Source organism: Hyperoodon ampullatus (genome assembly GCF_949752795.1).
Source record: "Hyperoodon ampullatus genome assembly, chromosome: 2".
Classification (NCBI taxonomy): domain Eukaryota; kingdom Metazoa; phylum Chordata; class Mammalia; order Artiodactyla; family Ziphiidae; genus Hyperoodon; species Hyperoodon ampullatus.
This window is the reverse complement of record NC_136915.1, coordinates 62186423-62212776: the sequence shown is the minus strand read 5'-3', so window position 1 is coordinate 62212776 and position 26354 is coordinate 62186423. Positions and strand designations below refer to the sequence as shown.

At 39.1% G+C, this 26354-nt stretch overlaps 1 protein-coding gene across 2 annotated transcripts in view; it reads left to right on the top strand.

Annotated features, from left to right (window-relative positions):
- Positions 1–25890, top strand: part of PTGER3 (prostaglandin E receptor 3) — a gene marked incomplete at both ends in the record, with an annotated part of 77214 nt that extends 51324 nt beyond the window's left edge. Inside the window, one exon of one of the 2 annotated variants that reach the window (XM_079698377.1) lies at positions 25671–25890. In XM_079698377.1, the coding sequence (XP_079554503.1) occupies positions 25671–25766 (96 nt within the window). Of the gene's footprint in view, positions 1–23043; positions 23140–25670 lie in introns of those variants that run through there. The other variant, XM_079698378.1, reaches the window with a different exon arrangement.
- Between the last annotated feature and the right edge of the window lie 464 nt (positions 25891–26354).

Below are 26354 nucleotides of genomic sequence, written 5' to 3'. Positions count from 1 at the left end.
TATTGCCTAGGGTATCTGATTGTCCTCATTAAACATGAAAAACTGCCAAGATTATTAATTTGGTCAAAGTCAGCTTGTTATCTACTCTGATAATTTTTTACTATGTGTAAAACATATATTTTAGAAGAATAAACTGAACATGAATAATAGTCAGCAAATTTTTGTACATTACCAATCCTACTTAGTGTTTCTTTTTAAGTTTCTTGACCAAGAAAAAAGAGAAATATACTTTAAAATATAGAAACAAATAATTGAGTAGGTGATTAAGGAAGCTTTTAAAATTTGAAATAACTATAAAAAATCAATACAATTGCATCAATAAGGAGTTTTGTTTTGTTTTTTAAATCAACTTTTTTTAAATCAATCAAGAGGAATTATTCTCAAAGAAAGACTTATTTCATTTTCAGAGGGTGGGACAGAATAGGTCATGTTTTCCAGTTAAAATTAAACCTAAAGGAAACATATTCCTTATTTATTCAGCATGATCCTTAACTGGGTTAGAAATAGTTACATCTTTTTTGAAACACAGAATCAGACACTGCCATCCTTGTTGGAAGTGTTGAAATCACTGGCAACATTAATTGCTTCCTGAAGACGTCATTTCCATGTGCCACTGCCACCTGAAAGGTTTATAACATCCTCAGTGAGAAAGCAGTAGGCATCCTTATGAAAAGAGTTTGGGGATTCAAAGACATAGATTTGCAGCCTAGTTCTTGACTTAAAGGCTACATGACTGGGCAATATTTTAATCTCTTTCCACCTCTGTTTATTCATCTGTAAATTGGAAATAATGATTCCTATCTCACAGTATGGTGAAAGGAAACAAGATAATACATGTAAAAAGCACAGTAGAACTCAATCACTTATAGCCAGTATTGACATTAAATAACACTACTTGCAGTTGCAAAAATGCATTTATGCTACCTTTAGGAATAATATTAGTTGTAAGTGGTAACAATAAAATAATACTAATAAGTAATACTTAAAGAATTCTTTTATAATTTCTAAAGCATTTTAGCATATGTAGTTTTATTTGATCAAACTTTTAGGTAAGTAGAGAAGTACTGTTATTATTATCACTTTATAGGTAAAAACTAAGACTAAGAGTGGATGGATATAAACTTCCAGTTATAAAAAAAATGTCATGGGGAGGTAATGTACAGCATGGTGACTTTAGTTAATAATACTGGAATGTATATTTGAAAGTTGCTAAGAGAGTAGATCTTAAGAGTTCTCATCACAAGAAAAAAAATCATAACTATATGTGGTGGTAGATGCTAACTAGGCCTATTGTGGTGACTATTTTACAAAATATACAACTATAAAATAATGTCTTACACCTGAAACTGATGTAATATTGTGATCAATTATATCTCAAAAAAAGAAAAAAAGACTAAGTGTAGTGTTTGGGCTTTGGAGTTAAGCTTCAGTTCAACTACCACCTCCACACTTGCCTAAGAGTGACTTTCATGCCCTTTCTAAGTCTCAGTTTTCTTATTTGGATAGTGGAGATAGTAGCAGTGCCCTCAAAAAACCTTTGATGCTTTCCCAGTATCCACTGTACAAAGTATGAATCTTTTCACTTCTTCAAAGCTCTCAGTAAGCTAGTCCCAACCCACCTTTCCAGATTTATCTGGCAACACAGATTCCCAGTCTTCTGGGAATCCTTTCCTCACACACATTATGTACTTTCACAGTTCTGTTTCTACGTTTTCTTTGCTTGACTGGTATTCTTCTTTTTTTTTTGCGGTATGTGGGCCTCTCACTGCTGTGGCCTCTCCTGTTGAGGAGCACAGGCTCCGGAAGTGCAGGCCCAGCGGCCATGGCTCACGGGCCCAGCTGCTCCATGGCATGTGGGATCCTCCCGGACCGGGGCACGAACCCATGTCCCCTGCATCGGCAGGCAGACTCTCAACCACTGTGCCACCAGGGAAGCCCCTGATATTCTTCTTAATGGAAAAAATGCTACTCATTCATTAGGGCCCAGCTTAAATGACACCTATTCTAAAAATTCTTTCCTAATGCCTCATTTGGAATTACTAAGTCTCCCTTTGTGCATCTACAATACTTTATTTATGCCTCTGTGATTACTTCTCCCTGCTTGACTTGTATTATAGTCAGTTATGCATGCTTCTAGCTCTCCTACTGGACTATTAGCTCCTTGAATGAGAGACCACATCTTTTTAATCTTAGCATCCCAGGCCCTTCCATTTCCTCTCCTCCCGCAAACTTTGAAGTGTAGACACATAGTAGACATAGAAATATCTTTTAGATTGATTTAAACGACCACAGTACAAATAGTACAAATCAAAAATGCAAGAATTTCCAAGGAGGAGTTTTAAAAAAATTAAGGCTTACATAACTTATCACAGTGGTAGATATACAGTACATGTTTCAACAGATATTTGTTAACTACATTAGGGACTGAAATTAGAGATGATAGCATCCAAACTTTTGGCATACATGTCATTCAGAATGACCCTTATTCCTTCCCAGTAAAAGGTCCCTTGGTGCCATCATTGGACAAAATATTAAATTGGAGAGACCATTAGTCTCAGTGGGTGCAACTCTTCTTATACTCATGATAAGCTTGTAAGGTAATGTGAAGGGAAAACCTTGCCTGTGTTGATTCACCTATCTGTTGATTCATCTGTCTGTGGAATAACCCAGGGAATGGGCCTGCTGAGAGGCAATCGTCCAGGCTGGCAGAGAGAAGAGAAGGCAGCTGTGGTTAGCAAGATAGTATGAGAAGCAGAGCAGCCCTTGGCTGCATGGTCTAAATAGTCTGAGCTTTGGATCCCACACGCTTGCTCCTAGCCCTTTTGGAACACAGCTGTGGAGTCAGAGGCTGATAAAGAGTGAAAGAACACTTTCTTTCCAAGAATGGAGAGCTTTTCAAGAGAAAGAAATTCTGACCAAATTCTCCTTTTGACCTGCAAGGAAGCTGAACTGGGAACTATCAGCCCAGCTCCAAGGCTTTGTTTGTTTAACACTTGGAAACAGTTTTCTGCTTCCTCTCAGTACTCATATCAATAGACCACAGTTTCCCCATCAATTCTACTTCTCACTCACTTCATCTTTCATTCACCCACTCACTTCTTCTGTCTGCCTGTTACTATGCTGGGCCACACATGGATACAGATTGCCCTCAAGGAGCAAAGCATGAATGTCACACACCTCAAAGACTGAAAAGCACACCTGAGCAGCCGCCATAGGTCATTCCTGAAAAACTCTGCCCTGAGCCCTTCAGACAGAGACAGCAGATCTTACCTCCACTAATGCTCCTCAACCACACCCAGGCTTATTAAGGCACTGCAGCAAAAGGAGAGTCTGTTGGATGTTCTAGCCTAACCATACAAAATATAAGTTGCTGCCTAAGACTGGCTCACTTGGCAATTTGTAGTGAATTTCTAAGAAAGAGAGTATGGCACTAGGGGTCCTCTAGTTCAGGTACCAGAGGTGTGTTCACCAGTGATCCACGTGCAGGCAGGCACTTTACAAAGCAAACCAAAACCACGGGATCTTCCTTGGTTTCTCCAGGATCTTTCCCTTTAACAGAGACATCATCTGTTACATCTTCTGCTTTTTGGGAAGAACACGTAACAAAGGTAGGACAATGATACTGAAAAGTAAATGAATTAAAGACAAATGTGTTCCACTGTGCAGAAAGGAAGTATGAGGTTCTTTTTCTTTCTCTTTAAAATATTTATTTATTTATTTGGCTGTGTTTGGTCTTAGTTACAGCATGCAGCATCTTCTTTGTGGCATGTGGGATCTTTCATTGCGGCACGTGGGCTCAGTAGTTGTGGCGCGTGGGCTTAGTTGCCCTGTGGCATCTTAGTTCCTCGACCAGGGATCGAACTCACATTCCCTGCATTGGAAGGCGGATTCTTAACCACTGGACCACCAGGAAAGTCCCAGGTTGAGGTTCTTAGAGACTACCTGGAGGTGGGAAGGAAGTATATCCAGCTCTAATATCTGAATTTGCTGTTAGAAGAGGGAGGAGTTCAACACTGAGGGGCTAACTATGTACTTTAATTGAAGTAAAAGAAAAAATAAAGTCAGTGGAATTTATTTTCAAGTATCTAATGGAATTAATCTCAAAGAGTTCTGCCCACAGTGATGTTGGAACTGTTTATGTTGTGAGCCTTGGACACATTTTGCTATAATATTCAACTCAGCCTCAATGATCATTCATCAAATGCTTCCAAGATGCCAGTCACTGTGCTAAGTGCTTAGAAACTCCATTTCTCATTACTGTTTCCCTGAGTGGGATTCATAGCATAGGGTGAGTCTTTAAATGAATATTTCTTTATTTGCTTGAGACCTAAAGGAAATCAAATGAAATGATGAAATGCTTGCTTGCCCTCTTTTCTGACTCTAACTTGGGTTGTTTCCACTTGAGAGCACTGTAGAGAGGAAGGCGTATTTTGAGATTTTACTACTAGGTGTGTCTACACAATTGGTTGCATAGAATCCTACAGCTGGAAGAGGCAGAAGAGATTGGGAGTCAAGAGAATTTCAGTTCAGTTCAACAGAGTCCTATCTACAGGGATGACCCTGTGTGTGTGTGTGTGTGTGTCTGTCTGTCTGTGTGTGTGTAAGGTGGAATTAGGGGCAAGGGGTGATGGGTTGGACTTTGGACAGTACAAGACCAGCTATCTGTATAGCCTGAGCTCAAGATCTCTCTTTTGTCTGTCATGTCTATTAGGCTTCTAATTGGAATTTCATTAAAAAATTGTTCTGCTTCTAAAAAAACCCCAAAAAACAAAAAGAACCTGTTTCTTCTACACGCTACTCTTAACACTTATGACACCAAATATGAGGTTTTTCTCCCCATATCAATTTCTCAACGCCAGCTGGGTATCCTGCAATTCAATTATGACACTAAAGATTTTTAAAAGCTCTCGTGACCCTATAGGACCCATCATAGGATCTAAAATCCCAGAATTATTATTCCTTTACCCAAGAACATGGAAGACCCCATCTTAGGAAGTAAATGCATTATCTGGGTAAAAATAAAATAGTAAAACGCTGTCATTCTCTAATATCTCAGAAACAATTATTTCCTTTGGCTCTAATTACTTAGTAGAGCCTCACAAGAATGAGACTTAGAACACCTAAGCTTTATGATGAGTTGGGTATAGGATTTCTTTAGAAAACTGAGGAAAGCCATGAAGGCTAAGAGGGGCCAAGTTTGTAGGGAAGGTACTGGTGAGAGAAAACATAGGCCTGAAACAAATATGGCCCCTTTCAAAATCCCCTTCTGGGCACACATCAGAGACTGAGGCACAGAATAAATCTCCCTACAATTCCCAGAAAGGACTGGGGCCCAGTCTACGTGTGCTCACTCCCTGGGTAGGTCGTCCTCTCCTTTCTCACTCCACATACATCCCTTATTCCCTCACCTTCTGGCTCAGATACTATATTGAAAGTCACAGTGAAAAAGAAAAGAAATAAAGCAAGTTTATAAGGGAAGACAGAGTTTGGAGAGGAGACAGGACAGGGGATGTCCTATCAGTCAGCCTTGATGATGGTGAGTGGCAGGTGGGTGGGTTTTCAAAAAAAAGCAGTTAGATGACTGGTCAGTTTCTCTTCTCCCATATGTTTCCTTGTACTGTTAGCTTTAAAATATGAGGCCAGGGCCAGCCCCCAAGTTCACGTCCTTGTAGAGTGTCTCATTTTTCAAGATCATATTGAAGAGGGAAAGTTCTAATGGTGTGTGTGTGTGTGTGTGTGTGTGTGAGAGAGAGAGAGAGAGAGAGAGAGAGAAGGCAAAGAGAGAGAGAGAGGTGGAGTTGAAGTTAGGTGACTTTCACTGCTAATCACATGGCAGCCCCACTCATCTAGTTTGAATTGGAAGGGAGCCTATGAAGTGAATCACAATCCAAAAGGCAGTTCTTGACAATCAAATTCAAACAAGCTACTTTCTTTTGGGCAAGAAGTTCAATCTCACTTTTACTACCTGTAAAATGGAATTATAACCTTTGTTATTTTGCTCCATGTAGATCTCAGATAATCTAGTCTTTTTATTGCTATGAACCTTCCTGCTATATAAATAAAATAGTGGTGTGGTATACTTCAGCTAGTTAAATACATTGATTCTTTGATAGTTAAGAAAATGCTTCAGTATTTTGTAGGTCCAGAGTCTTTTTTTGTGTGTGTGGTACGCGGGGCTCTCACTGTCGTGGCCTCTCCCATTGCGGAGCACAGGCTCCGGACGCGCAGGCTCAGCGGCCATGGCTCACGGGCCCAGCCGCTCCGCAGCATGTGGGATCTTCCTGGACCAGGGCACGAACCCGTGTCCCCTGCATCGGCAGGCGGACTCTCAACCACTGCACCACCAGGGAAATCCCCAGAATCATTTTTATGACCATTGATAATTGCTCAACGCTGTGAAATGTTCTGTTATGTGAAATTCCTCGATGCTGAATTCCTGGTTAAAGGGAATTTGCTGCACAGAACACTTAGATTTCAATCAGTAAATGATATATTTTAACTGCACAGTCTTCTGTAATTAGTTAATAAATTTATTTTTATTTTCAATGTCTGTCCAAGTGCTTCTTATATGCTGGTTTCAAAAGAAGCAGTTGTTAAGTTAACCAAACACCCATTCCCAATAACATCCTTTTAGCTTAAATTCTTGCATATATGTAGCCCTTAAAAACTCAAACATCATAAAAACAAATTTTTTAATACAGAATCATGAAAATGAGACAGTTAGAGAAAGGAAGTTAATGTGGGAAAAGAGTCACTTTCTAAAGTTAATTATCCTAGAAAGTTGAAAAGAAAATGCCTCTCCCAGTGAAACTTAAGTAAATACCAAAATGATTTTAGTAACACTGATAACACTTTGACATATATCGATTTCATTTGATTATCCCGACTTCCCTATGGGGAAAATGGGGCCAACGTTATCATTATCCCTATAACATAGATAAAGAAGTGGAGATTTATAAAATTTAAATAAGCTTGTCCAGGTTTAGAGTGAGTTAGGATTCAAGCCCAGCTCTTATGATTTCAGTTTCTGAGCTCCTTCCAGTGTCACCATCGGTGTTGTAAACACAGTACAGGGAAGGAGAAGATCTGAACTATGCAGTCTTATGATGCTATGCCACCTTTCCTCTTTGAAAATGCAGAAATACTGTACACATTTTGGGAAAGTTACCTGCAAATAATTTGAAGTCATCATTGAACTGCTGGGTACATCCTATGTTAGGGCCAAAAAATCAGTCTCCTCATGTCAACTCCTGAAGCCTTGAGGATTGCACATTTTAGATAATGGATTCATTTTAGGCTAGACATGATGAAAACACTATTAATCTCCTTTTATTAGTATGCCTTCTCTCTGCACCACTTCAGGTTTTCTCTTGACAATTGCCTAGAATTTACACTGGCTAATGCAATGGCTTTATGTTATGCATGTTAGGTTTCGATGGGTTGCAAAAAAAAAAAAAAATCTAAAATAACAATAACTAAAAAAAAATAGAAGGATATTTCTCTCCTACTTATATAAACTCTGTATATAGTCCATCCAGGGCTGATCTGGCCACTTCCTCATCATCAGAGATTGATGTTATTTTTAGCTGTCATTCTTAGTATACTGACTCATGGCCCAGTATGGTTGCTTGAGCTCTAGCCACTAATCTGCATCCTCCTTCCCGCTTTCATATAACTGGCCAGAGTTTAGTCACATGGCCACACCTAACTGGGACAGAGATGGAAATGCAGTATTTAAATTGTTTCTCAGCTAATAATCAGGATTCTATTATAAAGAAAACAACTGGCAATCTCTGTCACAGTCAAAGAATGGTTCCTTATTTTTATGTACCTTTTAAATTATTATTATTATTATTATTTTTGCGGTACATGGGCCTCTCACTGTCGTGGCCTCTCTCGTTGCGGAGCACAGGCTCCGGATGCGCAGGCTCAGCATCCATGGCTCACGGGCCCAGCTGCTCCGCGGCATGTAGGGTCTTCCCGGACTGGGGCACGAACCCGTGTCCCCTGCATCGGCAGGCAGGCTCTCAACCACTGTGCCACCAGGGAAGCCCTAAATTATTTTTAAATTTTATATTTATTGAAACATATTTGACATATAACAAAGCATAAATTTAAGGTGTACATGTTAATTTGATCCATTTATATATCATGATATGAGTGTCATTGTAGCAATAATTAGCACCTCCATCACACTACATAATTATCATTTTTTTAATGGTTGTAATAACTAAGTTCTAGTCTCCTCGCAAGTTTGATGATTATAATACAATAGTGTTGTCTAGTACACTATACTGTGTATTAGATGTCTAGAGCCTGTGACTACCTGTTGCAAGTTTGTACTTTTAAACATCTCTCCCATCCCCATGACCACCATCCCCTGGTAAACCACCACTTTACTCTCTGTTTCTATGAGTTTGCCTATTTTAGATTTCACATATGAGTGATATCATACCATACTTTTCTCTGTCCGACATCTCATTTAGCACAATGTCATCGGGATCCATCTGTGTTGTCACAAATAGCAGGATGTCTTTCTTTCTCGTATTACATGACTTTCTAAATGTCTTTTATGTGTATTGGTTATTTTATGTAAAAGAATCTATCAAGTTTCTGCCCGAGGATCATAGTTATTATATTATTCTACTATATATTATACTATATTATTATTATATTATTAAGAACAAAAGAAGCTGAATACTAAATAATTTGCTATATTATTTTGTATTTAAAGATAAGCAACAGGCTTTGAAACTACTTTTATATAAGATCCAGATTCCAATTGGCCAAATTGTGACTAATGAGACTTTAGCCATTTTTCTTTGCTGTCATCACTTAGAGAAATGGGAATGTGTCGAGAATTTAGACTTATCATAACCATTAAATACGTATGACTTACAGCACATAATGAATACTATTTAATTATATACAGCTTATAACATTTTTATTGATGAGTCAAGATTTTCCTTCAATGCCTCGCATGGTGTCTTACGCGTAGACGATATACAATCAGTGAGTGCTGAATTGAATTAACCTTCACTACTCTATGGAATTTACTCGCCTGTTGGATAAAAGACCCTTGATAGCATCTGCTAGTATCCAATCATTAGCCTCATGACAGTGTTATTCTGGTGCTGATTTAATTTGATTGTATTGGATGGTTGTGGTGGTCCCTATGCATAGGAGGGACTGCAGGTGATCAGGTAACTTCATAAGAATGCAAGTGTTTTACCTCAGACAGTGACCACACCTGTAGCTTCAGGGACTAGAAAATCCTCCGGAATGCCCAAGTGCGTAGAGATCAAGCAAAACAGCTCTGAACTGGAGGATCAGGATTAATTTTTCACAAAATCCATTACTCAGTGCAATTACCATATTTATGATAGTTTTTAATCTTATTTAATCTTTCCCAGCTATCAATTTGGTAATATACGATAAGAATGCATTTGATTATTTTCTTTTTATTTGAGCCATATGTCCTGTGATTTACCTTTTAAAAACTGGATGTAAAATTGCAATGAGACCTTCCATTGACTGTCTCATTACAAGTTATACAACAAAACAACACTTGCAACTATTATTAGATTTAATTTGTCTTTAGTTGTATACTCCTGACTTGTTTAGAATTAGGATGGGCTTCTTTTATTAGTCATCTGGGCACTGTTTCAGCTTCCTTCTTGATCTCCCTTATAATGCCTTAAACTGGAAAACAAAGGCCCATAGTCACAGATTTAAAAGGTGGTCACTGTATTTAGTTAGTGCTATTTGCATTTGTTTGGCTTTTGGAGTCTCTACTTTTGCTAAAGTCTAGGGTGATAATTGTACAGTCTAAACTTAGTTATTTTTTAAATGTCTTTAAAAATCTTCTGTACAGAACAAAACTTCCTTACAAGACTATGTTCTCTGCTGGCTGGGTCAGAGGCTGGGAGGTGGGACAGTAGAGGGTAGGTTCTTAAACTTACAGTTGAAGGTATGTTGTCCATCTGTTTTCTCAGTTTGCATTAACTCAGTCTCTTTGAGGGATGTATTCTTCATGGTTTCTCCCAGCTCCTTCTTTCCTTAGCCAAGATGGCATCTGTGTGAAGAAACTTATATTCCTTCATGACAATGGGGGCAGATAAAGAGAGGCAGCTTGTCCACACAGAGGACCTGGTTCTGTCTGCTGGGTCCTCCCTACCCTCCCTAGAGTTGATTTTGGTCTTCCTGGTTGCTGGGTAGCTGCTAGCATCCCCCGTTGATTCAGGGCTGCTGAAACCTGTGAACTGTTTCCTCAGCACACTTGAGCCCTGTGGTCCTACTTTGCTGACTCGGCCCCATTGCTGTCTCACTGGCACAGCAGACCCTCAAGGCTCTGCCACTTCCTTCCTCTGGAAACTGCTTTGGGCTGTCCAACCCATAGGAACTGCTATCTCTGCCAGGGTGTCACTCTGGTCCTAAACATAGCAGCTCCATGGCAGTTCCTCTGGCATTTAGCTTTCTTCTCTTTTCCATGAACCCCAGGGAGACTCTGGGGTACCTTCTCTACCATGTGAGGGCTGGGGGCACCAAGACAATCATCATGGCCTCTCTCTGCTATTCCCTTCCCCAGAAGTATCCATACATGTGTGCCAGGGCACACTCTGAGACTGTGTCCTCAAAGACTTGTAACCATCCCTTCTTTCTACTTGAGGTTTCTATTCTTTTGTCACCCTCCCACTTGTGGGGTTTGATGCTGAGGCAGTTGTGGTGGAGAAGTAAAGACATCTCTCCTGCTTCTCTTCCTATATCATCCCCACCTCCTAGCACTAGAAAGGCTTTTGACTGCCTCCATGCCATTTCTTCCTTCTTAAATTGGTCCCATTTGCCTGGGGCTATGATGATGGAACGGTTTCCATGGCTGTGGGGAGGAAATGGGAAACAATACTTTTACTGATACAAAAAATAATTAGGAGGTATTTAAAGCTTCAAAGAATATTGTTGTTTCATCAAAATACTTCCCCTATTTTTCTGAACTACACTACTTCATTTTTTCCCATCTTTGAAAAAATAAGTTTAAAAAATATTTTCCCTTCCTTTCAATTGGAGAGTAGGTTGTGAGTTCCTAGCTTACCTTTATTTTCTCAGTAATTTTGAATACTTAAAATAATTTTGTTATTTTGATCAATCTAAATAATGTTATTATATAAATGAATTAGCAACATAACAGATAGCTACAATAGCTAAGCCATACAGTACTGTATACCCAGTAACAACAAGTTTTCATTATTCAAACCAACAATTATGGGCATTAATAGGCCCCTGTCCAGCTCAAGTTCTCCATGACAATAAATCCCTGCAGGCCAGGATTTTTCAGGAACCAGGCTCAGATTAAAGTCCATGTCTGGGTATAGGGCTATATCCTCCTGGTTCTGAGAACCAGAAAACTCCAGATGTGGAACAAACAGACCAAATTCAATGAATCAGAGAGCAGCAAGGATGGTGTAGGAAAGGGTTAGTCTCTAGTCTACTATCTTGTTGATGCCAATCAATTGTTCTTCCTTTTGCATGGTTTACCTTTATAGACCTGGGGAGTGCATACAAGATAAGGCAGGTTGTGAAATTGACCAGGTGTGCATGGTTATCACCAAGCTTAAAGAAAAAAAATCTCCCTTATACATACATAGTGCATCATATGTCAGCCAGCAAATACTGACTAGTGCCACTCTGTGTCATACATCATGCTGGGCTCTTTGGAGTTAGCTAGAGACTATTTATAGTACAGGCCCTGCTTTTAAAGGACTAGAATCTTAATGGAAAGATCATGCATTCATTCATTCACTCAGCAAATATTTATTGAGTTCATCCTTTGTTCCAGGCACTGTGATATGTGGGCACGATGCAGAAACAAAATAGATGTGAACCCTGCTTCCATGGAACTTACAATCAGGAGATACTGATACTTCTAAGTGACTTTGGCTATGTCTGAATAACCCCAATTCTAGCCAAGTGGAAGGAAGAATGCTGCAGCCCACTCACAAATGATGTTCCCAAAGTGGGAGGCCAGGTGTAAGACTGTAATAATTTATCTAGCAGCTCTGTGTGATTATACAAATTGCTGTAAATGTACCTGGTAGAATAATATCACTGAGGAAAAGTTCCTCCTGAGTTGGTACCAGAGGCAGATGTATGGTTAAGCTAATGAAGCTCAGGCCTCAAAGCCCCTCATTTCACAGGCCTTTTCCAAGGTCTGGTTTTATATTCATTTCCTTAAAGAAAGTTGTATATTCTTCAGGTTCTGCAAGACTGGATCCAGTTCTCTCTGCTATGGTACCCAGGTATGCATGGAGAAAGTGGGATTTGACCTAGCTCTTGAAAGAAAAGTAGGCTGTGCGTATTCCCCAAAAGAATGAGAGCCCAACATATATACAATGGACTATTACTCAGCCATAAAAAGAAACGAAATTGAGTTATTTGCAGTAGGTGGATGGACCTAGAAACTGTCATACAGAGTGAGGTAAATCAGAAAGAGAAAAACAAATACCATATGCTAACACATATATATGGAATCTAAAAAAAAAAAAAAATGATTCTGAAGGGCCTAAGGGCAGGACAGGAATAAAGACACAGACATAGGGAATGGACTTGAGGACACAGGGAGGGGGAACAGTAAGCTGGGGCAAAGTAAGAGAGTGGCATGGACATATATACACTACCAACTGTAAAATAGATAGCTAGTGGGAAGCAGCTGCATAGCACAGGGAGATCAGCTCAGCGCTTTGTGACCACCTGGAGGGGTAGGATAGGGAGGGTGGGAGGGAGATGCAAAAGGGAGGAGATATGGGGATATATGTATATGTCTAGCTGATTCACTTTGTTATAAAGCAGAAACTGGCACACCATTGTAAAGCAATTATACTCCAATAAAGATGTTAAAAAATAAAACCCAAAGTAGCCAAAAATAAATAAATAGAAATTAAAAAAAAAGACTGGGAGCCCATTCAGGATGAGGAGAATTGTAGGGACAGTGTACAGGGTGAATTGGAGGGCAGTGAGTTGATTGACGGGCAGTAAGAATTGCTAAAGTAGGGATCCGATTACCAACTCATCAGCTAAGGTGTCTGCAATGGCCAATGTTGTTATTTAGTCTCTTTGCGATGTAAAAAATGGAGTACCACTCAGGTTAGCTCAAGCAAGGGGAGGTTTATTATAATGGAATATCATGTCCTGGAGTATGTAGGCTGGAGTTGGAGGGTAGATCAGGATCCAGAGAATCAACTGTTGGAATAAATGAGTTCCTTGCTAATCCTCCGCCATCATTGGACCTAGCTATTTTCTACATGTTTGATCGTGTTTCCATTACCAACTGCCAAGTCTTTCTCTCCAATATAATTTCTTAACTTTATAATTTTTCTTTACTTACAATATCTGCTTCCTTGTGACACTGGTCCTGCTGCTAACTTCCTTATTTTTTCAACATTTCCAAATTCAGATTCTCAAGAGAGGAAATATCTGCCTTGTCAGCTCATTGTTCCTTGACTGGCAAGGCTATGTCTTAGGTTTATATACCTTGTCCAACTGGGTTTTCCTGGGATATGCAGAATCCTTGTACAAAATATGGTAGCCTGTGGATGTGGATGCCCCTTCAGTGGGGCTGTGAGCAGAGGAACTTCCCTTATAAGGGCCTGTAGGTGCAGGTGGTATAACGAATGACATGTCCAATGTAGCTGAAGTAGCTAATACTTCCTGAGAGCTTACTGTGTGTCAATTTCTATTTTAAGCACTTCCTATACATTCTCCCTTTTAATCCTACTGATAATATTATGGGGTAGAACTACTTCTGTTCCCATTTAACTGAGGAGGAAACTGATGCCCTGCAAATTCAACTAACTTCCTCAAGGTCACACATCTGATAACTATTGGAACCAGGATTCTAATCAGGTATGTTTTAGAATCCATTTTTTTCCGATGCCATAGGCTGAATGTGGGATTTTATGAGGGGTGGGTTATAGCAGAGACTAGCGGCAGAGAAATCACTTAAGGGACTAAAGAAGGTTGCAGTGACACTGTGCGTGAGTAATAAAGGAGGAACTAAGAAAGATGCAGAATGGTTAGGGAAGAAAGGATTTCCCAGATACATTAAAAAAAAACAAAAACAAAAAAAACAAGAATCACTTGGATTTGGTGATAAGTTGGAATTGGAATTTTGAAATAAATATTCAAGTAAAATGCATTATAAGTGCCCTCCTAATGAAAAAAAATCTAGTTGGAAAAGAGATTTAAATTTTCTTAGCAGTGGAAAAATGACTAAATTGGCTCTTGGGAAGTATAGTATCCAAAGATTTTATCAAGGCTGTGGAAGAAACTATTATATTCTTCTTACAGAGAAGTAGTATTCAGTCAAAATTTCCCCGCCTCTGGATATTACCCACAAAAGGCTGGCTAGATTTCAGGGTATTGAGAAACTCTCGTATTTCATTTATATAATGTAAGCCAGATTTCTGAAGAGAAAACTCCCCCCCCCCTCTTACTTTGTAGCATGAAATAAAGAAAATTTCGGGGGTGAGGTACAACCTCAGTGTTGATATTCCAGCTTCTCGGAGTCTCCTGAGAAGGCAGATGTGAGAGCAGATGTTGCAGGCATTGTAACAGGTGTGGCAGAGGGGTGGATAGTATTCCCTGGGAGCCAGATGTTAGAGCAACCATTGCTCCCTGTAGAGTCTGGGATGCTCCTCCCAGAATGAGATTTTTTTTTTTTTGAATTTCACTTTATTTTTTATACAGCAGGTTCTTATTAGTTATCCATTTAATACATATTAGTGTATATATGTCAATCCCAATCTCCCAATTCATCACACCACCACCATACCCCCTGGCCACTTCCCCCCCCGTCCACTTTCCCCCCTTGTTGCCCATACGTTTGTTCTCTACATCTGTGTCTCAATTTCTGCCCTGTAAACCAGTTCATCTGTACCATTTTTCTAGGTTCCACATATATGCATTAATAATACGATATTTGTTTTTCTCTTTCTGACTTACTTCACTCTGTATGACAGTCTCTAGATCCATCCATGTCTCTACAAATGAGCCAATTTCGTTCCTTTTTATGGCTGAGTAATACAGAATGGGATTTTTAACATTTAGCCTTCCTTCCTGCATGAGGTTTCTGGCTACCAGTTATCAGTCTGTAATCCCTCAAATTGTGTCAAAGTCTTAGACTTCTTTGAGGTGGGAAGCCGTTCTGCCTCCTCAGCTGCTGCCCAGCTTTACCCAGTCTTAGTCCCAAAGTGAAGTGCCCATTACTGCCAGCTGCACTTGTGCTTTTCTTTCTTTTTTCTTTTTCTTTTAAATTTACTTATTTATTTAACTTTGGCTGCATTGGGTATTCGTTGCTGCACGTGAGCTTTCTCTAGTTGTGGTGAGCGGCGGCTACTCTTCGTTGCAGTGCGCAGGCTTCTCACTGCAGTGGCTTCTCTTGTTGCAGAGCACGGGCTCTAGGCGCGCGGGCTTCAGTAGTTGTGGCACGCGGGCTCTAGAGTGCAGGCACAGTAGTTGTGGTGCATGGGCTTAGTTGCTCCACGGCATGTGGGATCTTCCCAGACCAGGGCTCGAGCCCGTGTCCCATGCATTGGCAGGCCGATTCTTAACCACTGCATCACCAGGGAATCCCACTTGTGCTTTTCTGACTCCTGTACATTCAAGCATCTCTTTGTTCAAGCTTTCCCCCTCCTCCCTACCAATTCTTTTCACACCTTATACCTCTTGATGAAACCTCACCTCCCCAAAACAAAAGCCACTTTTATTTCCCTTTCTCTGAATTCTTAGGGTTTCTACGATCTGCACTATTGTGAGGAAACCAGTGTGAATTACATTTAAGGTCTATTCTCTTTAGAACACATTTTAATGTTTTAGAAGGAGAAAAAGGCAGAATGCCTTTAAAAGACTAGGTTAAAACAGAAGCATTGGAGGTCACATAGCCGAGTTTCAGTGTAATAGTTTTGGACTGTAAGGCTGTAAAAACCTGAAGATGAAGTTCTACTGAGGAGGAGATTGTCAGACATTAGAGCCTTTATGTAGCCTTAGCTGCTCAGTCTCAGGGAGAGCATGAGGACCATCGTTAGAAAAAAGGCGCTGCACATACCTCTTTCATTTCTCTGAGAAGAGAAAGATGAAGGGAAGGAAAGCTTTGAAGAGTAAGAAGCAAAAATGCTTCTTCTTTTTTTTTTTTTTTTTTTTTTTTTTTTTTTGCGGTACACGGTCCTCTCACTGCTGCGGCCCCTCCCGTTGCGGAGCACAGGCCCCGGACGTGCAGGCCCCGGACGCGCAGGCCCAGCGGCCATGGCTCACGGACCCAGCCACTCCGCGGCATGTGGGGTCTTCCCGGACCGAGGCACGAACCCGTGTTCCTTGCATCGGCAGGCGGACTCTCAACCACTGCGCCACCAGGGAAGCCCTGTTTCTTCTTCTTGCTAGTGTGGAATAGGAGGACCCAGAGTAGAAGTGATGCCCCATTCCGAGACCAGCAAGTGCATAATGACAGTAGATAGTGCACCAGCGGTACGCATTTCCTTAGAATGTTGCTGAAGCTTCCATATCTATCTTTATCCCTTATACAGAATAATGAACTGATTTTTTAAAAATCAGAAAGCAATATTTTTACTGTTAAGTAATGAACTAGGAGCAAAAGGCCTAGTTTCTAGTCCTGGATCTAGGTCTAGACCTGAGCAAGTTACTTAACTTTGTTGAGCTTTTATTAATTTATTTATTTTCATCTCTAAAATGGAAACAATATCCACCCACTTGCAGACACTCTATGTAAAAACACATAGAAATCATTCATTTAAACATTAAACAGTAATTAAGCTGCATTGTGGCAGGCTCTGGTCTAGTCACTGGGGGTGCATCAGCGAACAAAAACAGATAAAAATCTCTGTCCTTGTGGGGTTCACTGATTAGTATAATTGGCCAGGTCACATTTTAGTTTTTCACACTGCTCAGTTATCCACCTCTTTCTTTTTTTATGAAACAAGTGTTTGCTGAATAACTGTTATCCTCTGGGGGTGTTTACAAGTGAATCAAATCTATAGATTGATTATAGGGCCTTATGATGGAACAGAAATAAGGAGGCTGAATTCCAGACAAGACTTTGCTGCAAGCTAGCTAGCTCTATTTTTTAGTTATAAAAAAATAACTTTGTCACATATTTGCACTTCAATATTCTAAAATTATATTTTATCTCCTGGAGTAGGTCAAATTCTGCCCCTACTGACTTACATGCTTTACTTATTTCTTTGATCGATTAACCCCTTTAAAAAAAAAATTACTCATTTTATTTATTTATTTTTGGCTGTGTTGGGTCTTCGTCGCTGAGTGCAGCTTTTCTCTAGTTGAGGTGAGCGGGGGCTATTCTTTGTTGCAGTGCGTGGGCTTCTCTTCTTGCGGAGCATGGGCTCTAGGCGCACGGGCTTTGGTAGTTGTGGCACATAGGCTCAGTAGTTGTGGTTCACGGGCTTAGTTGCTCTGCGGCATGTGAGATCTTCCCAGACCAGGGCTTGAACCCGTGTCCCCTGCACTGGCAGGCAGATTCTTAACCACTGCGCCACCAGGAAAGTCCCCAATTAACCCCTTTTTATACATCATGAAAATACAACATTTAGTTCAGCCCTCATCAGAATGATTTGTTCATTCCAAATTAATGAAGTTTCATTATACTTGTATAAAAAGAGGACAATCTTGTAAATATTAGATCTTAGTATGCAGCATAGGTGTATCTAGCTCAAGTACTACAATACCAGAGATGATAGTAAGTTCCAAAGTTTCCAAGAGACTAGTTTTACTGTCATTGGGATGAAATCCAATTATAGAGGAAGTGTAGAATGTAGTTAGCATGTATTCTGGAACCAGACTGTCTGCATTTGAATCCAGGCTCTGCCACTTACCTGTGGGTGGCCCTGGACAAGTTATTTTACCTTTCTTTTCCTCGGTTTCCTCACCTGTCAAGTGGAGAGACAATAGTAGCACAAACTTCAAAGAATGAACACTTGTCAAATGTTTAGAACAGAGCCTGACAAAGGGAAAGAACTTTATAATTTGGGGCTCTCTTTTAGGAGGGAGTTGAAGGGAGAGGAAATAAGAGTAGCGGATATATCATGTAGAGAAGCTGGTGGTAAAGGGAGCGAGAGATTGGACCACATTTACAGAAATGGGAAGGGACAAGCAGTCAAGAACAGGTGTTTGTTTATTTCCCAAGATAAGGGAAGCCTATGACTTTTGAAGGCAGTTGAATAGAGCCAGTGAACAGTAAGTTGGAAGAGGGAGGGTTAGGTATAGGGGCAGGGTGATCTATAACAAGGACACAGGTAGTTAGAGGTGATGGAAGGTAAGTAATCATCAAATAGTTTTCTCTGTGTTCCTCAGGAATTAAGCTAGCCTTTATAATATATTACAGGTCTGGCATTGAAATTCTGAAGACAATAGATCAGACCATACACCTCAGCTGTTCAGGATCAAACAGTGGATGGGGAGAAATTCGTGAGATGATGCAAAGTAAACAGAGGGAACTTTAGCAACATGCTGAAGAGTAGTCTGCACTCTGTGGTGCATCTGGGTCATTCTGAAAGGAACCTCACAGACAGACTAATGCAGGGTTCACCAGACAGAGGCAGGGTGGCTCCAGGAACACAGGCATAGGGCATGCTCAGCCAAACCACTAACAACCAGGGTCCACCCACAAGCCATGGCAGCAGACCCAACAACTGGGTTGTATTCAGGTGACTGGAATGGCCACTTATACATCTATCTTTTTATTACAATTGCCACAGGAAAATAATTTGGTCCAAGAGTCAAATTCAAAGTGAAGATCACACACACACACACACACACACACACAAACAGAGTCTTTTCTATCTTAACAAGAATCTTAAAAAATATCCTGTAATAAGGCTGAGTAAATAAAGCTGCTTTAACTGAAAATTTTGGGGTTCTCATACCCAGAGAGAGGACCAGCTTTGCTAGCAGCTTGGGTATTATACTAATTTGGTAATTTGGGAAGAACACACAAAGCTATAAGCTTAGCTAAAACAAGAGGAAGATGACTTATTTTGAGCTGGACAGTATCTTCATGGTGGTAAGAGCTAAGACGTCTAAGAGAGGCTCATTAGTGCCTGTACATCCTACACTCTCAGGAAAGACTCATGCTCTGATGTGGATGAAATTCAGGGTCTTAAAGGGGTAAAGCATTAAATGGATTAAACGTAAAAGAGTTTGGCATTGCCTGACATAAATATTTCTACCTTTTTTCCCTTCCACCCAAAGTAATTCCCTTTTAAGTATTGCTTCTCAATATAGGTTAAGAAGTTTTATCCCTAGCTAAAGGGAGTCCAGGCATCAGCAGCAGGAGTGAAGAAGATTATTTTTAACAGGACACCCCGCTGAACAGAGCTCCCCAATCTACACACACGGGCAGTCTCCTCCACTACCAGCTAAACTTAACTTGCCAAATATTTGCTTGGAGTGTATCCCACATGACTGGATCACTACGCAGAACCTGTCGGATCCCATACACAAGTTCTATACCCGTCTCCAGCTTCTGCTTGTTTTGCTGCTAACTGTTCACACCAGTACCTTCAGAGACTCACCCACAGGCAGAACCAGCATAACCTATGAGTTTTACTCCTCCCCAAAGCAGCAATGACTTATGGGTATGGGAGTAGGAAAGCCCAATCCCTTCGTATAGAGATGGGATAAACTCTGAAGTATAGTTTACCCTCCAGAGTTTCCCAAAGCTTCAGACTGAGACTGGAATTACCTAAAATCTCACTACATCATGGCTTCTTCTCCTTCTCTGTCCTACTTTCCCACTCCCTTACTGTTTCTCCTGGGAGTACATCCTTAATAAGTCACTTGCATACAAGCCCTTGGTTCAGGGTCTGCTTCTGGGAATACTCAGCACAAGACAGTCCTCACTTATTATTCATTGATTTATTCATGTATTCATTCAAAAAAGTGCACTGAGTGTCTAAGTGCTTTCATCCCAGTCCAGTGAGTTAGAGTGATATATAGTTAGGTGAAATGTAACCATGGATATTCTCAAGTATTATATGGGACATACAGAGACTACACATTTCTAGAGTCAAAAGAAACTTAAAATAGGAACATATCATCATGCCTGATAAAGTGATTTCTACCTAGTAGGTTCTTATGTGTGCCAAAAGATTTGGTTAGTCCTTGGCCTCATAATGTTGACCACTGAGGAGAGCCAATCATTCTTAGAATGCTGTTTTACTCACAAACATTTATTGGGCTCCTGCTATGAATCAGAAAGTGAGAAACCGACACACTCATAAGTATTGGGTTTGCCAAAAAGTTTGTTCGGGTTTTTCTGTAAGATGTTAAGGAAAAACGCAAACGAACATTTTGGCCAATCCAGTACAATATAATGAGATAATTACATCTTGAATAATGTATACGATGCCATGGTAATATGATAGAAGGAAAGATACTTTTCCAAGAAAACAAAAGACTGGATCTTGGAGGAAAAGTACAATTGATTCTGGACAGAAGTAGAGAGAGGCATTTTAGAAAGGGAATAACAAACTCCATAGTAAGTAGGTGTAAAAGAACATTGGCAGGTTTCTGGAAGGGTGAGTAGTTTACAGGATTGAATCAAGGGTCACACGAAGAGGAGAAGCAGGAGATAAACCCAGAGGTGGAGGTTGGAACCACTCAGTGGTGCACCTTAGGTACTTCAGAACTTTATCCTGTAGCAGTGGGGAACCTTCAAAGATGTTTAGGATTTGCCAAGGTTTGCCTTGGAAACAATAGGATGTGTTAGAGAAAAGAAAGACTCCAGTCAGAAACACTAGTTAGTTAGAAGGCTGTTATTAGGTTAAATCAGATATAATTTCCAATATCCAACCATTTTTGATCCAACAAAAATGTGAATTTCATATAGTTCAGATTGATACACTGGACAAGAAGAATGAGGGTGAGAATCTGAACAATGACGTGAAGACTGGAGAGAAGGAGTGAAATAAAAGAGACACACGGGAGAGAAAACTGGCATGAAATGCAGGGGCACAGTAAGCTGCAGAATTAGGTGTGACCATGAAGCAAAATTTTGTAATGTGAATGATGGAGTGAATCATGGAGAATGTCCATAAGGGAGATGGGTTCCAGCAGGGGAGGAGTTTAGGGAGTGGAACAAGGCACCATAGCATGCTTCAGAACTCACGGCTCTTCACCTATTACCTTGCAGTGCCTCATTTCTCTTTAGTTCCTTCTTTTCCTGCTACTTGACATTGGACAGGCATATGATACCCAAATGCCTACTATTATATTTGCTCTTAAAGTTGGGCCAACAAATAATGCAATCCCATGTGTATTTACTTAGTTAAAGCAGTCCTCTAAATGAGAGCCTAAGCAACATGACAGCAGGAAGAGAAACTTAGCGGTCCTCTAGTGAAGGGACCCAATCTAACCAGATTGCTCTTTAACATATGAAGGGTCTTCTCATACAGGGGCACACAGGGGTTTCTGAAAGTCTCAGAGAATGAAGAGGAAAACCTGTTTTGTTTTTCTTTTCTACTTTGACCTCGACTCTGACCACTCTTCCAGATCCACAATGTTTCTATAAAAAGTGTCACTGAATATCTTCTGTTTGCTCTGAAATAGATATTGGCCAAATTATATTTTTTTGTTGCAATGAAGACATGTCATTTTATTGTCCTTCAAGTAACACTGCCTTCCTAAAACAAAAAATTGTCTATTTGCTTAACACAGTCAAGAACTGGAGAACCACATGTCTGTCTGGACATTTTATATAATGTCACACCACTTGGGTTGGACATGCTATTTAAGATGATCTTAACTATACTCTTGAGAAAAAAAGGACTCTAGCAATCTGATAAAAAAGACTGACTAAGGATACATTGAATTCAATTTCTTTTTGTTCTTTCTTATAACAATTTCTTCTAAGAATTTCATTTCACTTTGCTAGTTCTTGTAAGAGAATTACTAAGAAATGTATAAAAAGGAAACATTTTTCAGGTATATTTTCTTTTTATGTATTTCAACTTTGTCAAAATGTGTATATTTCAATATTTTATTGCATCGAATGAATTTAAGCGATTATTTGTAGAATGCTGTTGAGGGATGGGCCTCAGGGCAAATTATGCAGCATTGTTCATTCAGGCCACAAATACTTAAGGACCGTCAGCTATGTGCCAAGCACTGTGGTAGCTGTTGGAGATGCAGTGATAAGCTAAACCAGGCATAGTTTCTGCTCTCATGAAGCTTGTAGCCTAGAGAAAACAACTCATGTTAAACAAATAATCACACAAATAACTAGTCGTTACAAACTACAATGAATTCTTAAAAAGAAAATAATTGGTCACACAGTGGGAGACCAGTCCTAGTCAACGGGGTATTCTCTGAGGAAGTGATTTTCCAAGTTAAGACCTAAAGGACAAGTAGTAGTCAGCCAGGTGATGAGGGAACGGAAGAGCACTCTGGGTAGGGGAAGCTTCAAGTGCAAAGGCCCTGAGGTAGGGAGGAGGATGACCCTGTTTGTGATGTTCCTGGACGGCTAGTGTGGCCTGAGCACACAGTAGCAAAAGGTTCAAAACAAAGCTGGAGTTGCAGCCATAAGCTAGATCAAGCAGATAATGTTAAGAATTTTGATCTGTACCCTAAGAGCAACAGGAAGCCACTGAAAGCTGGAGAGTGGTAGAATTAGATTTACCTATAAAGATCATTTGAAATCAGTGAGCTTTCATTCGGCATGTAACAAATGCTGTGATAAATGCTCTAGGGCTCCCGAAGTCACATTAGACCGATTTCTGCTCTCAAGTAATGTCTGGTGTGTCAGTGTGGGAAAAAATAGAGTGTGGGTCAAAGCACAGAGGTAGGAATGAGACAGTCTCGGGGAGATAATATCTAAAACATCTTTGTTTACTCGGTAATAACCGATGGGCATGGATGTATGGATTGGGGCTCTGTTGTTTTTTTAAAAATGTTCAGGGAAGTGTCATCTGATGAAAGGAGTCATAATCAATAATTCGTCCACTGAAACCCTCTGTCTGTTCACAGATCAGGCACCACACAAACAACTATGCATCCAGCTCCACCTCTTTACCCCACCAGTGTTCCTCAACCTTGATGTCGAGTGACCACTTGGAAAGGTGAGATGTAGAAGCGGTCTGGATCTACAGCTTAGCCCTCCCTCATCTCTCTGTTCTGATCCGAGTTCATGTTACAAAGGCAGAATACCTCTAAGAATTAAAATGCAAACTAAGCACACACATCTGATTAAGGAGGACTAGATTCCCCAGAGGAGCTACTGTTGTTTTTTACAACTTCACTTACCTTTCCTCCAATTAAGAACTTTCTGAGACTGGCTCCAAGCTGCTCTTGGAACTGACCAACTCTCATGTAGTGAAGGAGCCTGCACGTCACTTACTTTTCATAGTAAGAACAGTCTCCAGGAGTATTTCTTAATTTTTTTTAAAATTGAAGTATAGGTGATTTACAATGTCATGTTATTTTCAGGTCAACAGCACAGAAATTCAGTTATACATACATATATATATATATATATATATATATATATGTGTGTGTGTGTGTATATATATATATATATATATATATATATATTCTTTTTCAAATTCTTTTCCCTTATAGGTTATTACAAAATACTGAGTATAGTTCCCTGTGCTATACAGTAGGTCCTTATGGCTATCTATTTTGTACATAGTATTGTGTACATGTTAATCTCATCCTTCCAGGAGTATTTTAAAGCTAAGTGACCCCTGTTTCGCTTAGGCACCAGAACTCAGCATGTTTACCATATGTTTAGCACACTGCTACTTACCCTTTCGATTATATCTGTTTTGTATAAAACATATATTTCAATGAATGAACACTACAGAAAACAGAACATAATGCCAAATGTGATGCAAGTTTGGTCAGACTAAATTTCGAGCATTAGTTTCCTCCCTCAAACATTTCCTTTCAATATTCTTGTTACCGACGGTACGGTAAACTGAATGAATAATCTTCTGTGTATCATTGCATTGTGTGATCTTTTTTGTTTTAATGAGAGCATGTAAAAAGTTTTAATTTATTTTCAAAGATAGCACATGTCTTTTCAAATAAGTTGAACTCTTCATTTTTACTGGAAAGTCAGCATGTTCATTTTATTTCATTCCCTGGGTACAGCTGGGTACAATAGCTCCTCTACTCAATATAAGTTGTTATGACATGTGGACATTCAAGCAGCTCAATTTCTTTGACCATTTGTTTTACCATAGTGGCAGTAACTGAGAGATAATCAATTCTGTTCTTCAGGGCAAGATCTAAATGTGTTTTCCAATAAATACTGTGCAACAATGCCCAAAGGATAAGAATAAGCTGGTTGCTTCTGGAACATACCTCAAAAATCACAAGGCCAATAAAATTTTTACTCAACTCACTTTTATGATCTTATATCCTTCCCCTGGATATCTGCCTGTAATATACATATTACAGGCATTGTTTTGCTATGAACACAGATCCCTTGGAACAAAAAAGAAGGGAAAAGAAGGGAGATAACCAGCTCCCATCTCATTATTGGTACGTTCATGCTAATCCCATTTTTAATTTTTTAAAGTAAATCTTATCATACTTCCCCTCATTATATAAATAAGGCAGGCTCTCTATAGAAACTTTGGAAAATAAAGAAAATTAGAAAGAAAGGCAACTTACTAAACTTTACTTTCACTCCTCAAGAAAAACCCACCATCATTTTCGTATATTTCTCTCTTCATTTTCCCCTACACTTTCCTTGATTTAGTTTTACATACTTATGATAATATATACTCATTATTGTGTCTTGTTTTTTTTACTTCATTTAACATAAAATAAGCATGCCTCAGATTATTTACAAATTATTTTTAAAGTAACTTTAATATTTATGTAATAGCCTATTAAAAGAATATACTATAGTTTACTTAATCATTATGTGTGTTTACATTTGGCACCATGATGAATAGAGTTGTATCTATTACCCAAAGACTGAAATGCAGAATTAAAAAAAAAAAAATTGTGATTGCTTTTACCAAAAGTATACTTTAAGGAATAAATAATGTATAAATTTTTAATATTCTTGAAAGATGCCTATCGTCTGACTGCTTTCAAAAATAATTACTAGAGATTTAAAATTTCTTCAGCAATGTGTGAGAGTTTCTACTTTGCTTTATTCTAACCAGCACCGTATGTATCTTAAAACACACACACAATACTTTGTTGTTTTGATAGGAGAAAAATTGTATTTCATGGCTCTTTTAATCAGTACTCTTCCTGATGTTTTTAGAGTGTGGTTATATACTGATTAGGGCTTGTTTTTAAGACAAGATTATTTGACCATTCAATGTTTATACAATTGATATAGTTTTATAATTTGATTATTCTTCTGGATTATAATCTTAGAAACCAGAAAAATTGCTCAGAATGAAGGCATACACTTAGCATAATTAAATGATCCAGAGGCTAACATGATCCAAAATCCAGAATTATTTAAATTGCTTTTATTTACAAAACACAGATGTAATTACTTCAAATGAGAATGTTTTGATATCTAAGACATTATATTTTGCACTTACATCTTAGTCCTCATACCATACAAAAACAAAAGTATTCCTATCCATGCTTATTATATCTTTTTTTCTTTATTCTAACAGATAATGAAAGAATGGAGTTGGACTTTTTATTGCAATTCCTGCTTCCCCGAGTTTCTGTATTTCTTCCTACCTGAGAAGGAGAATTTTATATTTTGATTAGGATTGTTTCTTCTTTTTCATTTTTTAAAAATTTTAATGTTTTTTCTTGTCAGTAATATCCACTGAGACCAAGTTCATTACTGTAATATGTGTCTTTGGTATTAAAAATTGGTTTCTGCGACTGGATTTTGAGTATATATTTAAGAAGCTGGGCACGATTGCACAGATGGTGACTGGTGAAAAAATGAGAAAAAGAAAACCTCATCCTTCAGGAGTTTTTCCCCCAAGTTCAAACCATTATGTGAATCTCAACTGATGTGGATATCTTTACATTTTATGGTAGTTTTGATTTTACAATATGAGTTTGAAAAATCAGTAAAAGTTTTTCTCAGTGAAAAGTCAACTTACTGAGAGCAAGAATTCAACCAATAAAACATAAACTTCACAAGATAGAAAAGGATGCTAAATGAAGGCAGGAGGGTACCATGACCAAAGATATTTATGCAAAATGTGTGATTAATGTTTTGGAGATATGTTCTTCCGGGCTAAGCTGGGAACTAAAAGTCCTTAAGTCTGTATTCTGGTTATGTGTCATTTAGTAACTCAGGAATCAGCATAATTGTTATTTCTCTGTCTTTGAAGACT